The 15,535-nt window shown below is 39.5% G+C and overlaps 1 protein-coding gene across 4 annotated transcripts in view; it reads left to right on the top strand.

The window, feature by feature from the left end:
- The window catches only part of ZNF565 (zinc finger protein 565), a 109,611-nt gene extending 95,291 nt beyond the window's left edge, over window positions 1-14,320 (top strand). For 3 of the 4 annotated variants that reach the window (XM_061139148.1, XM_061139147.1, XM_061139149.1), the window contains one exon: window positions 2,645-14,320. In XM_061139148.1, the coding sequence (XP_060995131.1) occupies window positions 2,645-3,897 (1,253 nt within the window). In that variant the 3' untranslated portion in view covers window positions 3,898-14,320. The remainder of the gene's footprint in view (window positions 1-2,644) is intronic. The other variant, XM_061139150.1, reaches the window with a different exon arrangement.
- The last annotated feature ends 1,215 nt before the right edge of the window (window positions 14,321-15,535 follow it).

Here is a 15,535-nt window from a genome sequence, read left to right as displayed (position 1 = left end):
GCTAACAATGGCTTATACATTTCATAAGAGTTTAAAATTATATATATGTGACAGAGACTTTATGTAGTCCACAAAACCTAGAAAAAATTTACTATGTAGGCCTTAACAGAAAAAGTTTTGTCGACCTCTGCTTGGATTCACCCCATTCTAATCTTGTTTTAGTGATCTGAAATTCTTGCTTCATACTGTCATTTCTATAATTTATAAATGTATAGATTGCATTATTCTTAACAATAATGATATAAATCAAGCATCTGCGCACTCTGAACTATGGGCCAAATCTGTCCTGCTAGCTGTCTTTATATAGCCTATGAGCCTGTTGAATTCTGTAAATGCCTTCTAAGAGAGGCATATACATAATTAAAATCATATGCTTATGGATTTATATCAGTATTTGGCAGTACTATCTATATTAAACATTTTCAAAAGTGAAATACATAAAATCTGATTACAGATCAGCACTAACAGATAAATATTTACCATCAATTCTGATGCTGGAGAACACTAACCTTGAACTCCAGTTAAGTGAAATGTTACCTCCCACAGAAAAGAATTCTATGCTTCTCATTCTTTGACCTGTATTACAAAAAAAAAAAATTATTATGCTTTGAATTTCATCAATAAAAAATGTGCAATTTGTTTTCTCTCTTATTACGTAAGTGCCTACATAACATCCTCATTTTTGTCTCTTGAACCACAAAGCCTAAAATAATTATCATCTGGCCTTATAAAGAAAAGTTTTCCAACCCCTGATTCAGAGATGCAGTTGAAAGTCCATGTTTGAGGACAAAAGTATATATAATCAAAACTATATTTGCTATGCACTTAAATTAGCATAAAATTACCAAGACATCTGTACTTCAAAGCTCAGAAACCGAGAACCAGATTTCTGGTTTTCTTTGTACTTGGCTGTATCTTACATTTCCCTGGAAGACTGGACTCCAGAGTTAAGACTGAATAGACATGATACATTGAGTTACTCAGTGTTTTATTTCTGTGTGTATTAGTTTCCTACCCTTGCATAACACATTACAACAAACTTGGTGGTTTAAAACAACACATGTATTTTCTCACAGTCCTAGAGATTAGAAATCCAAAATATATCTCACTGGGGTAAATTCAGGGTGTCCAAAGGGCTTATTCCTTTCTGTAGGCCCTAGGTAAAGATCGGTTTTCTTGCCCTTTTCCAGCTTCTAGAGGCCACCTGCATTTCTTGGATCATAGCCCCCTTCCATCTTCTTTTTTTTTTTTTAATGGCTACACCACACAGCTTGCAGGATTGACCATGGAAACCTACACCCTGGGCAGTGAAAGTGCTGAGAGCTTTTTGAAAATGTGTTTTAATCTGAGACCTGAAGAGAAAATCAACCATGTAAAGGGTCCAGGACAGGATTCCTGATAGAGATCTAAGATGGAAAAGACCTAGATTTATTCTATATGCTCAAAGGAGGGCAGTGGTTTGTTACCTAGGGTGGAAAGGGGAGAGTACTCAATTTGAAGATGCACTGTCCTTGATGGAGGCAGAGCAACAGAATGACTACAAAGACAAGCAGGGACCTGCTTTGCCAAAAACCTGTGAACTGTGGCATTGAATTTGAAATTTATTCTAAATGTAGTGGGGAGGCTATGAAAAAGTTTAAGCAGAGATTTTCATTTGATTGGTACTAGCATCACATGGTGGAAAATGTTAAAAATATAGATGCCTTATTTGTATGAAATGCCCTGAAAAGGCAAATCCATAGAGAATTAGTGTTGCTCTGCCGTTAGTGATTGCCAGGGGCTGGAGGGACTGCCAAATGGGGAGTGGCCCCTTAATGGGCACAGGATTTCTTTCTTTCTTTTTATTGAAATACAGTTGATTTACATGTTTTGATAGTGTCTCCTGTACAGTAAAGTGATTCTGTTATATATATGTCTGTGTGTATGTATATGTATATTCTTTTTCATATTCTTTTCCATTATGGTTTATTACAGGAAATTGAATATAGTGCTATACAGTAGGACCTTGTTCTTTATCCATCTTATATATAATAGTTTGCATCTGCTAGTCCCAAACTCCCAACCCAACCCTCCCCTGCTCCCCCTCCGTCTCAGCAACCACAGATCTGTTCTCTGTGTCTGTGAGTCTGTGGCACAGCGTTTTTATTTGGAGTGATGAGAGTGTTCTGGAGCTAGGTAGTGACAGTGATTGCATGACACTGGAAATGTACTCTAAACCACTGAATTGTACACTTTAAAATGATTAAATGAGAAATTTCACATTATGTGAATCTTAACTTTGTATTTCAAGAAGTATGTACACACATGTCTTGTGCCTACACCTGAAGATTTTGATTCAGTGTGGGGTGGTTCTTGAAGAACATTTCTTTTGTTACAAGGCTTTCTGGATGATTCTGTCCTCTGGCAGAACTAAGAACCACTAGTTTAACTTGTTTTCTTGTTTCTTTCTGGCACCATGTGAGGCCTCATGGTATCTGTGCCTTCCTGTGCTTTTTAGACATTGCACAGCAATATCTGAGACTTACACAAGCAGTTCACCAGTTATGGTGATTATTTTCATTTTGTCTCTCTAATCTACTGGAGAATTTTCAAATTTCTCTTAGAGGGAGAGAACAAGTTGTATTTACTTTTTTTCATTTTGCAGACTTGGAGTCAAGGTGTAAGACATTTCTGCAGAAAGATACCTTTGAAGTCGTGTCATTCAACTGGGAGCTAATGGAAAGCCTTCAGTGCTATGATGAAGACTGGGCATACAAAGGCCAGTTTGAAAAACAACAAATAAATCATGAGTGCTGTTTTAAGCAAGTGAAGATCACCTATGGAAACATGCCCACTTTTGAGTGTGGGCATACATCACTCACCCTACATCCCAGCAGTGAGACTGGCGAGAAATCTATTGAATGTAATGAATGTGGGAAAGCATTCAGCCGTGGCTCACACCTTACTCAACATCAGAAAACTCATACTGGTGAAAAGCCCTTTGAATGTAAGGAATGTGGGAAGGCCTTCAGTCGTGCCTCACACCTTGTTCAACATCAGAGAATTCATACAGGTGAGAAACCTTATGACTGCAAGGAGTGTGGGAAGGCCTTCGGTCGAACTTCCGAACTCATTCTCCATCAGAGACTTCATACAGGTGTCAAACCTTATGAATGTAAAGAATGTGGAAAGACCTTTCGACAGCATTCACAACTTATTCTGCATCATAGGACTCATACAGGTGAGAAACCCTACGTCTGTAAAGACTGTGGCAAGGCTTTTATTCGTGGCTCACAACTTACTGTTCATCGGCGAATTCATACAGGTGCTAGACCCTATCAGTGTAAAGAATGTGGGAAGGCCTTTAGACAGCATTCACAACTTACCGTACATCAGAGAATTCATACCGGGGAGAAACCCTATGAATGTAAGGAATGTGGCAAGGGCTTTATTCATAGCTCAGAAGTTACTCGACATCAAAGAATTCATTCTGGGGAGAAACCCTATGAATGTAAAGAATGCGGGAAGGCCTTTAGACAGCATGCACAGCTTACACGACATCAGAGAGTTCATACAGGTGACAGACCCTATGAGTGTAAGGACTGTGGAAAAGCCTTCAGTCGTAGTTCATACCTTATTCAGCATCAAAGAATTCATACAGGTGACAAGCCCTATGAATGCAAGGAATGTGGGAAAGCCTTTATTCGTGTTTCACAGCTGACTCATCACCAGCGAATTCATACTTGTGAGAAACCCTATCAATGTAGGGAATGTGGAATGGCCTTCATTCGTAGTTCACAACTTACTGAACATCAAAGAATTCATCCTGGTATCAAACCTTATGAATGTAGAGAATGTGGGCAGGCCTTTATTCTTGGCTCACAGCTCATCGAACACTACCGAATTCATACTGGCTAGAAAGCCTTGGTGTTCGGGACGTAGGGAAGCCTTTATGTGGAATTCATGCCTCGCTCAATAGTAAATAATGCATAATGTAATGTAATTATTGTCAGAGAACCTTCATTTGTCACTTCCATTATGGAACGTCAGGTAACTCATACCAGAAGAAAATTCAATAAATGTGGGAATTCTTTTTGCCTCATACTCACTGTTTACTAAGGGAATCAGGGAGCTTATACTGAAAAAAATTTAATATGACTATAGAAAAGCCTCATATTACCACTCAAAATATATTAAACTATGAGAATTCCTAATAAAAAATGACCCTATTAAAATATTTTATGGCTGTGCCTTTTGCCATTTACCTTATTTAATTAACATTATCTCACTTCCACCAATATATTGACTATACAACATTGCACAAATTATGCAGTGTCTGAGTTCCTCAGTTTATTTATTTTTAAGCCGTGATAATTATGTGTATCTAATAGAGTTTTTATGAGGACTGTCAGAAATTTTACATAAGCCCATGCTCAATAAATACTAGTTATTGTCATTAATTAATAACAGTATTACTGTTAAGGACATAAGTCCTAGGGTGGCTCAGATGGTAAAGAATCTGTCTGCAATGCCGGAGACCTGGGTTCCATCCCCAGCTCAGGAAGATCCCCTGGAGAAGGAAATGGCAACCCACTCTAGTATTCTTGCCTGGAGAACCCCATGGACAGAGGAGCCTGGTGGGCTACAGTCCATGGGGTCTTAAAGAGTTGGACACGACTGAGCGACTAAGCATACATACATATTACTGTTAAGGAGTTAGGAGTTCATGTAAGAGGTGGGCCTTATGAATATATCAAATGTGAAAAAACCTTCAAAACCACCTCTTCTGAAAAACAGTAGCAAAGTAATTATCATGAGAAGATGTTCATTGAAAGGGTTGTAAAATTTCAAGATGAGAAATGGAACAGAAGAGTAGTCAAAAAAAATCTGCCCAACTGAGGAATCTAAAACCACCTCCAAGTATAACTTCAAGAGAATCAAAACTAAAATTACAAACTAGAAGTGAATGGCAGTGGATTCTGCATATCAAAGCCAGTTCATGGGACTTCCGTGGTGATCCAGTGGTTAAGACCCTGTACTTGCACTGCAGGAGGCACGGGTTGGATCCTGCATGCCGCCTGATATGGTCAATAAATAAATAAACAGTTCAGTGTAACCACAGCTGTACTTCTGTCAGAACCCAAGGTATAAAAGTAGATTAAAGGATCCAAGTAAATCTCCAGCATCTACTCCTTGCCAATCCCATACTAAACACATTAAGTGAACAGTCAATTAAAAGAGGAAATTATCACATCAACCCAAGTTAACAGTAAGAATGATTCTTAAAAATAAAAGAACAAGCCAATAAAATCAGAAACAACAGTAGACCTAAACTGAAAGTTAACAGCAGACCTCCCCTGGTGGTCCAGTGGTAAGGAATCCACCTGCCAGTGTAGGGAACATGGGTTTGATCCCTGATCCAGGGAGATTCTACATGCCCCAAGGCAACTAAGCCAGGGTGCCACAACTACTGAGCAGCCCACGCACCACAACTAGAGAAAGCCCATGGGCAACATTGAAGACCCACACAGCCAAAAATAAAAAAATACATAAAATTGTTAAAAAAAATTTTAATAGACTTTGAGAATGCTGATGTAGGAAAAAAAAAGACATTTAGCAGTATGAAGGAGGAGGGGGTGTTTTTAAAAAATAGCTACTATGCATGACTAATTATTTAGAAATCTAGAAAGAATGGATTTTTGTAAAAATATCAAAATTGATTTAAGAAAATATGGGATTTCTGAACAATCAGTGATTGTGGAAGAACATAAAAAGTCATCCAAGCTCTGTCTCTTTAGAGAAAACAGTTTAACCTACAAAAGCTTAAAGAACAAATAATACCTGAGAAAAGCTTGCCAGTTCATCATCAAGGCTAAATAAAATTATGATTAAAGAAACTCAACAAGGATAGCTTCTGAAGAACAAACTGTAGATAATTATCATTTGTGAAGATAAATAGAATTCCAGTTAATTTGATCCAGTTTATCAGAATTAATTTTAGATGGAATGTCTGGAATTGTACCCATTTCTGGATTAAATACTCAGTTCAGTTCCGTCGCTCAGTCATGTCCAGCTCTTTACGACTCCATGAATGGCACGCCAGGCCTCCCTGTCCATCACCAACTCCCGGAGTCCACCCAAACCCATGTCCATTGAGTCGGTGATGCCATCCAACCATCTCATCCTCTGTCATCCCCTTCTCCTCCTGGCCTCAATCTTTCCCAGCATCAGGGTCTTTTCAAATGAGTCAGCTCTTTGCATCAGGTGGCCAAAGTATTGGAGTTTCAGCTTCAACATCAGTCCTTCCAATGAACACCCAGGACTGATCTCCTTTAGGATGGACTGGTTGGATCTCCTTGCAGTCCAAGGGACTCTCAAGAGTCTTCTCCAACACCACAGTTCAAAAGCATCAATTCTTTGGTGCTCAGCTTTCTTTAAATATTAGAATTTTGATATTTTAACTCCAGGATATGATGGTGATGGGGGAAAAGACCTTGATCCAACTCCAGGAACATCCAGGTCAGGGCCTGTGAATGAATCTGAGAATCTTAGAAAACACATTCCCTCAGCCCTCGTAGCCTGGGGCAGAATACCCATTGCACCCAGTGTCTGGGGCAGAATATTCATTGCACCCTGATGCCATCCATCTTCTCAGTCATCCTGTGTGTTCAGTCAAAACACCTGCATTTTCTACGTATACCATTGCCTACAAAGGGTTTAGAAAACAGTGTGCTGTATGTCATTTTTCTTTAAGTGGCTTAATGATTAGGATGTACAGTTGGAAGGGCTCAAAGCTATGACATTAAAAATTATCTCTCATGGGACTTCCCTGATGGGATGGGCCTTCCCTCATAGACCAGTTGGTAAAGAATCCCCCTGCAGTGTAGGAAACCCCAGTTTGATTCCTGGGTCAGGAAGATCTGCTGGAGAAGGGATAGGCTACCCACTCCAGTATTCTTGGGCTTCCCTTATGGCTCAGCTGGTAAAGAATCTGACAGCAAAGCGGGAGACCTGGGTTCCATCCCTGGGTTGGGAAGACCCCCTGGAGAAGGGAAAGGCTACCCACTCCAGTATTCTGGTGTAGAGAATTCCATGGACTATACAGTCCATGGGGTCACAAAGAGTCGGACATGACTGAGCAACTTTCAGTAGTTAAGACTCTGCTTCCACTGCAGGGGGCACAGGTACCATCCTTGGTCAGGAAACTAAGACCCTGCTTGCCAAGGGACACAGCCACAAAAAAGAAAAATAACTCTGAATAGTTTAAACGCAGGCACAGGATAAAAAATTTTCAAGTTAAATTTTGTATTCACATAAGTGAATCTTCATACATTCTTCTCACCCTGTCCTCCTTCATGTAGCAATCACTGCTATCAAGTTCATGTATATACTTCCTGATTTCTCTGTTTGCTTAAGTGTCAACATACACATAACACTCTTTATAAAAATGTTTTACATAAATGGTAGCAAATTTCTGTACATTTCTATGAATAGTTTTGCTTAGCCATATACCTTAAAGATTGGACCACATCAATACATAGTCGCCTTATTCTTTTGTAACAACTGCATAGTATTCCATATGTTTCATAATTTCTTTAACTTCATCAATTTAGTTTTTACTAATTTTTGCTCTTTCCAACAATCTAATAATATCCTTGCACGTACATTATTTTATATATGTGTAATATATCCTTAAGATGAATTTCTAAAAGTGGAAATGTTAGATCAAAATGTATATACTTTTTAAAAGCTTTCTATCCTCACAGACTCTTACAATGTACCCAGTGTTCCCATGACCAACTTCAGTAATTACCATTTTATGGCCAGGCTTGTTTTATCTGTATTTCCACCAACTCCTCCAACTCCATGTTGTTTTTGAAATAAAACCCAGATATATCATTTCAACTATAAAAATTTTAATATGTATCTCTAATAAAATATATCACAATTTTACAAAAAATTTTCACACCTTAAAAAAATTGAGAGTACTGCCTTAATGCTATTACATATCTGATAGGCAGTGTTCTTTCTGATTGTTTCATGAATGTCTGTTTCATGAATGTCAATTTTTTAAAAGTTAATCAGGATCCAAATAATGTCCAAAAATTGTAGTTGATTGTTGTTTTTTAAGCCTCAGTCTATGCATTCTCCTTTATCCTTGTTTTTGCCTCCAGCAATTTAATTTTTGAAAAAGCTATTTTGTTTGCCTTTAAGTTTCTTAGACCTTGGTTTTTGCTGGCAGATCCCAGTGATCAGTTTAACCTGCTCCTCTATCCTTGGTATTTCCTATAAGTTGGTACTTGATATCAAGGATACATTGAGGTTCAATTTTTGTTGTTAAGATTTCTTATAAGTGGTTAATATTGAGAGGCATAATATTTAGGTGTCTTTTTATGATGTAGCAGCCATTGATGTTCAATTCTGTTAATTGGTAAATCTGTTAATAGGGACTACAAAATGATATATTATTCCTTTTCCCTTTTTTAGCTAGAATACTTTTATAAAGAAAAACGTCCCCTAAACTGCTGTTTGGTTACCCATGCAAAGACAAGTTTCCAAAATAATGAGCTGGTTCTCTAGCCTACTGCCATGGTAACCAGTGAGTTTAGGGTGGTGTGTATGTGAAACATATTCAGTACATTTAAATCTATGTAAGCTGTACTCTCATTGATGCTCAGATTGTCCCCTGTGTGGTTTGACACAGGAGTGTCAAAAAGGACACTTGTCTTTGATCACTGGCTTGGTGTCTGCCACAGTAGGATGTCCCAGGCTCGTCTTTTTCATTTCCCTAGTTCCCACCTTGATGTAGCCATTTTCTAAGGAGTCCTTTTTCTTTCTGGTAATTTGGTACTTTCCAAAATGGTATTTAGAAACCACAGTCACTAGTTGTACGTCATTCTGCTGTTTGGACATTTTTTTATATAAATACACATTTTAGGCCATTTTGTATAAATCACTCAAGTGCCTTCAGGAAGATTATGCATCTATGCATCTGCCCACCTTACAAGAGATCCCAAAGCACCACATGAATCCATCTAATATTTATTGAATGTTCACCATTGGCTGGGTGAAAAATGGAAAAGTCACTTTTGTTTTTTCTTTCATTCCTTTGATTATGATGAATAGAGATGACCATTGTTCACATAGTTGTTGACCACTGGTTTTGCTTTCAGCATGGTGCCTAAAATATAGTAGGTGCTCAATAAATATTTAATTGAATAAATTAATTGTATATCCATATGCTTTATTCACTTAATATTGAGGTAGTCATATTTTTCTTACTTGAGAGAACTATTTTTAAGAGGAATAAATGTGTACAAAATTCCTAGTACAATGCCTGAAATTCAGCAAGTGTTAGTTCCCTGCCTTGTTGTTTGTGTCCATTGTTATTTGTGCCTCTGATTGGGTTTATTTTTCTACTTTAAGAAATGGAGGGACTTCCCTGGTGGTCCAATGGCTAAGACTCCACACTCCCAGTGCACAGGGCCCGGTTCAATCCCTGGTCGGGGAACAAGATCCCACATGCTCCAACTAAGAGTTCACGTGCTGCAACTAAGACCCAGTGCAGCCAAATAAATAAATAAAAATTTAGTTAAAAGAAAGATAAGTTGAGAGTCAAAGAGACAAAGTAGTTTGCCCAAGGCCTCTTAAGTGGAAGATCCTAATTTCAAGGACAAGGGCACGACAGGGTAGAGTTTCATGTGTACAGATTTGAGTGTATGACTGAAAAGGAAAAAGAGCAATGTTTTTTTCAGATAATCTATAAATTTCAGTCTGAAAAAAACACTGGTGGCTCAGATGGTAAAGAATCCACCTGCAATGCAGGAGATCTGGGTTTGATCCCTGGGTTGGCAAGATCCCTTGGAGAAGGGAACATCTACCCACTCCAATATTGTGGCCTGGAGAATTCCATGGACTGTATAGTCCGTGGGGTTGCAAAGAGTCAGACACGACTGAGTGTCTTTCACTTATAAATTGCAGTCAGTTCATGGCCCTAACACAGAAAGTGGAAATGCTAGGAACAAAAGGATGAAAGAACTTAATAAGATTTTTGTTTGTTTTATCCTTATAAAAAAGTAAAAATGCCCAAATAGAATACAGAGAATATAGGAAAATGGGAGGGAAAAATGTTTACCTTAAACATAAATGTTACCATTTTTGCACACTTCCTTCTAGCTTCGAAGTTTTTAAAAATTCAAACTTTGTCTTTACTATGGAACACTTCAAACATGCACAGAAGTAGAAAGTGTAGTAGAATGAGCCCTCATATTCTCATCACCCTGCTATATAAACCATCAGCTGAGGAGCTTCCCTGATAGCCCAGTGGTTAAGACTTTGCCTTCCAATGCAGGGGGTATAGATTTGATCCCTGGTTGGAGAGCTGAGATCCCACATATCTTACGGCCAAACAGAAGCAATATAGTAACAAATTCAGTAACTTTTAAAAATAGTCCACATCAAAAAAAAAATCTAAAAAACCGTCAGCCCGTGGTCAGGGTTGTTTGTCTGTACTCACATCTACTTCCTGTTTCATGGGATTCTTTTGAAAGCTGATCTCAGATGTTATATGATGACATCTGAAAATATTTCAGTAATTATCTCTTAAAGGGACTTTTAAAAATATCGGTAAGAATTTCTAATCCTGAGCCTCTAGTAGAAAACAGTAAAATTTTTTACCAAATGCATTTCAGCTGATTCTCACTGTGATTGCAGAGAAAGTTGTTTCATATGCATAGGAGAATTAGGAATTTAGGACAAGACTTTCCTAGAAACGACATTCTCTCCTAGATTCTCTCTTTTCTTTTCAAAAAGAAAAATTATCAGATGTGATTGTGAAATGTGAAGGGTTTTTTATTGTTTGTATGAAAAATAACTGACATGGTACAAGTTTTACCCATAATTCTAAATCTTTGATGTGTTTAGAATTGCATTTGCTACTCTGTTCTTAGGAGGCAGTCAGATACCTGTTGAATGACTGAGTTAATAAAGTAGGCAAGTAATAAAATATTTTTATGGTGAGGAAAGATGTAGGTGGGGAACTTTCCCTTTAAAAAATTTTTTTTAAGATAAATATAGATATGAAATTACTCACTTAGAAGTCACCATGCCTTAAACCTTGGCTGAAGAATTTCACAAGTAATTCCGAAGAATTAACTTATTTTTTTTGGCTAGGCTGTATGGCTTGCAGGATGTTAGTTCCCTGAACAGGGATCCAACCCAGGTCCCAGTAAAAGCACCAAGTTTTAACCACTGGACCGCTAAGGAATTCCCAAGAATTCACATATTTTAATTTTGGAAATAAAGTTTGATATTTCATCTTTGTTAGATTCATAAGCAACATTAATGATGGACCAGGTTGCTTTACTATTCCAGCTAGGAATCCCTCAGGCATCTCAAGTGTAATATCTAAAGCCAGGTTTACATCTCCACCACCCCCACCTTACAGCTCCAAAATCCTCTTTTTCTTCCACGTTTCTAATATATCTTCTAACAATGTCCCAGTTGGCCTGGTCTCCCAAGCCATAAATACACTATTGGCTATGAGTTCTAGTACCTTATCTTCCACATCTGAAATATCAGCTTTAGGATCAGGTCTGGACTCTATCACTAGATAGATATGATAACCTAGCTTCTCTAAGCATCTGTTTGGGGCTCATAATAGTACCTCATGGAGTTATCATGAAAACTTCAATGTGAAAACCTAGCAGAGTTTCCAGCACAACAACAAAATCAGAAAGAAAAGTCTGATGTTACATAACAATTCAAAGTTACTTTAATAATTGCAGGCATACCTAAATTGACCCATTCCTAGTCATACAAATAAGCTCCTCTAATTCAGTAAATGGCCCCCATTGCCCACCCTGATACCCAGGGACCCTCCTTGGCCTGCCTCTCCCTGGTTATTTTGAAATCTCTTTTGCTTCTATCACTGGGGCATTTCTGGAACACACACCCCTTTGGTGAGTACCATGAAGAGGTACTTTAGGGTGATAAGCCCTGAGGCCAGAATTCCTGAGTTCAAGTACTCTACTTTACTTGCCAAGTGGCCTTGAACTAGCTTCATAATTTGTGTCTAGGTAGTAATTCTTATGTGCGGATACAAATAATATACGCTTAGAGCGCGTCTGGAACATAGTAAAGGTTGAGTACATTTAATTCAGTTCAACTCTACTTACTGAGCACCTACTATATGTCAAGCACTATTCTAGACCCTGGAGATACAGTAGTGAGCAACACAGACAAAAAGCCCCTCCTTCCTGCAGGTTGTATTCCAAATAGGGGAAGAGAGACCAACATCATAAGTCAATTTTGCAGTATGTTGGAAGGTGTTATGCAGTGAGGTGAAAAAAAGGGCAGGGTAAGGAGATCAAGAATGGGAGGGATGTTGCAATACAGCGATTGCTAGTTATTGTCATCACCAAGTATTTAATAATTGTTCTTTTATATATGTTAATACATATATGTGTTTCTTACTTATTAATTAATGAACTCATTACTGTTTATCATTTGTTGTTGTTGTTTAGCCGCTGAGTCTTGTCTGACTCTGCAACCCAATGGACTATATATAGACCACTAGGATCCTCTGTCCATGGAATTCTCCAGGCAGGAATACTGGAGTGGGTTGCCATTTCCTTCTCTAGGGGATCTTCCTGACCCAGAGATCAGACCCACAATCTCCTGCTTCGAAGGCAGGTTCTTTACCGCTGAGCCACCTGGGAAACCCTTATTTATAGTTGTGCTATGCTAAGTCATTTCAGTCACGTCTGACTCTTGATGACACTCTGGACTGTAGCCCACCAGGCTCCTCTGTCCATGGGATTCTCCAGGCAAGAATACTGGGGTGGGTTCCTGTGCCCGCCTCCAGGGGATATTCCTAGGATAAAACCTGTGTCTCTTTCCTCTCCTGCATTGGCAGGTAGGTGGATTCTTTACCATTAGCGCCACCTGGGAAGCCCTTATTTATAGTTATTAAGTGCTAATTATTAAGTAGTATAACCAGTGATCATTGTTTATCATTGTTACAATTTTATTATTGCCTTAAGTCAGCCCTCATCATCTCTTATGTTTCCTCAGAAAGCTGTATCTAAAATCAACTATGTTCCATCAATAGTCTTCACTCACTTAAGGAATAGAGTGACCTAACTGAAACTTAGCTCTGCTTTGCTCATCAGCTTCAGCTCTTAGGCCTCCCTCTGGATCTACCTAAGTCACTTGCAGCTCATCCTCACAGCATATTGTGATTTCCTGTGACATAATGACACAAGAAAGGGACAAGTCACTCTGTGACCAAATCTGAAATGAGAGACAATAATGCTCTGCAACCACAAAAATGACATGGTTCATGGTACATGGTTCAGGGTCATGACTATTCTTCTAGCTTCTAATACCCAAGGGGACGTGGGGACTTCCCTGGTGGCCCAGTAGCTAAGGCTCCACACTCCCAATGCAGGGGCCCTGTGTTCCATCCCTGGTCAGGGTTACTGGATCCCACACACTGCAACTAAGAGTTTACATGCCACAACTAAAGATCCTGCATGCTGCCACTAAGACCCAGCACAGCCAAATAAATAAATATTTATTTTAAAAAAGCCTGACATGAAGGGGAAAGGTATCAGGAAAGACAGGAGATTTTCTTGGGCAGTCTTTCACCTTCATTAGATGCCCAGAGTCCTGATGCAGGAACTGGAAGGAAAGATGCTTCAGGCCTTGGCAAGCAAACACATCCACCTTTGGGGAACATGGATGGCCTCTGAGGACAGAACCCTTGAAATCCAGAGGGCAGCCCCTGGCTCAGGCTCCCTCCTGGGGATGGTCAGGGTCTTGAGACACTTTAGCTGGGGAAGGGCAGAGAAGAGGCTCCCAGACTCACCTGACTGTGCCTCACCCTCCTTCAACCTGGGGGATCAGTCCTTACCCTCTGACCTGCATACATCTTTTCTGATACCCACAGTCCTGCAGCTCTTTCCGCTTTACCCACACCAGCGGGAAATCAGCCCCCTCTTCCTTTCTTACCCACTATGCCTGGGGATGTAGTAACAGCCCTGTTTTGCAAATGAAGAAACAGACTTGGGGTGGTTAGAGCAAAGCCAGCAACAGAACCAGGATCTGAATTCATATTGGGCTTAGTAGCAAGCCCAATAAGATAGCTCAGAGAGACAGTGAGAAAAAACTACAATAGGGACTTCCCTGTTGGGTCCATTGGTTAAGACTCCATCCTTCCAATGCAGGGAGCGTGGGTTCCATCCCTGGTCAGGGAACCAAACTACAATCCCACATGCTGCATGGTGCAGCCAAAAAGAAATAAATAAAAATTTAAAATAAAGAAAAATCCACAATGGGAAAAATAGGACAGCGAGGGGGGGGAGGGGGGCGGTGTAGGGAATGGGACAATGGGGAAAAAAATAAACAACCCAAACTGAATTTATATCTAAGGAGTGAAAGTGAAACTCACTCAGTTGTGTCCTACTCTTTGCGACCCCATGGACTATATCCTTCCAGGCTCGTCTGTCCCTGGAATTCTCTAGGCAAGAATACTGGAGTAGTTGTTCCCTTCTCCAGAGGCTCTTCCCCACCCAGGGATCTAACCCGGGTCTTCTCCAGCATTGCAGGCAGATTCTTTACCTAAGGAGCCATAGCCTAAACTGAAATCACAAAGATTTACTCCTATATTTTCTTCTCAGTTTCATAGTTTTAGCTCTTTGATCCATTAGTTTTGGTATATGGTATGAGGAAGAGCCCAACTTAATTCTTTTGCCTGTAGATACACCATTTTTAATTACTATTCTGTCCTCTACTGTATGCTCTTGGCACTGCACTTTACTCTATCTGTCATCTTATTTTTGACCACAAGGGTCAGAACTACCCCTGGTATGAGAAGGAAGGGAAGGCGGGAATGGTGACTACGAATATGCTTTTTAGAAATCTGCAGTAAAGTTTACCCCGTCAGTCAAAGTTCTGAGTTTAATTTCATACTGGCACTTCTGCTTAGTTATGAGGCAAAATTCGAGATAATTTTATCTACTGCTAGAAAAACAAATGTTCGACTGAGTTTCAGCTACCAACTTTCAGTGCATTTTTTAAACAACTTTATTTATTTACTTATTTATTTTTGGCTGTGCTGGATCTTCGTTGGTGCGCAGGCTTTTCTCGAGTTATGGCAAGTGGGCGCTGCTGTCTGGGTGTGGTGTGAGGGCTTCTCATTGCGGGGGCTTCTCTTGATGCAAAGCACGGGCCCTCGGGCACGCGGGCTCAGTAGTAGCAGTTCCCGGCCTCTGCAGCACAGGCTCAACAGCTGTGGTGCATGGGCTTGGCTGCTCCTCGGCATGTGGGATCTTCCAGGACCAGGGATCAAACCTGTGTTTCCTGCGTTGGCAGGTGGATTTATTTTTTTACCACTGAGCCATCAGGGAAGCCCTCAAAATCCAACTATATATGTTATCTGAACTAGTATTAATTGTGCTTAGAATGAATGGTTTTATTGTTAGAAGAAAAAGATTAATGAAATGAAGAGATGTGTTCAAGTTCCACTGCTGGAACGTAAATAATGGCAATGTTA

Source organism: Dama dama, chromosome 4 (genome assembly GCF_033118175.1).
Source record: "Dama dama isolate Ldn47 chromosome 4, ASM3311817v1, whole genome shotgun sequence".
NCBI classification, from domain to species: Eukaryota; Metazoa; Chordata; class Mammalia; order Artiodactyla; family Cervidae; genus Dama; species Dama dama.
The sequence above is the reverse complement of the archived record's forward strand: the minus strand, read 5'-3'. Positions and strand labels throughout refer to the sequence as shown.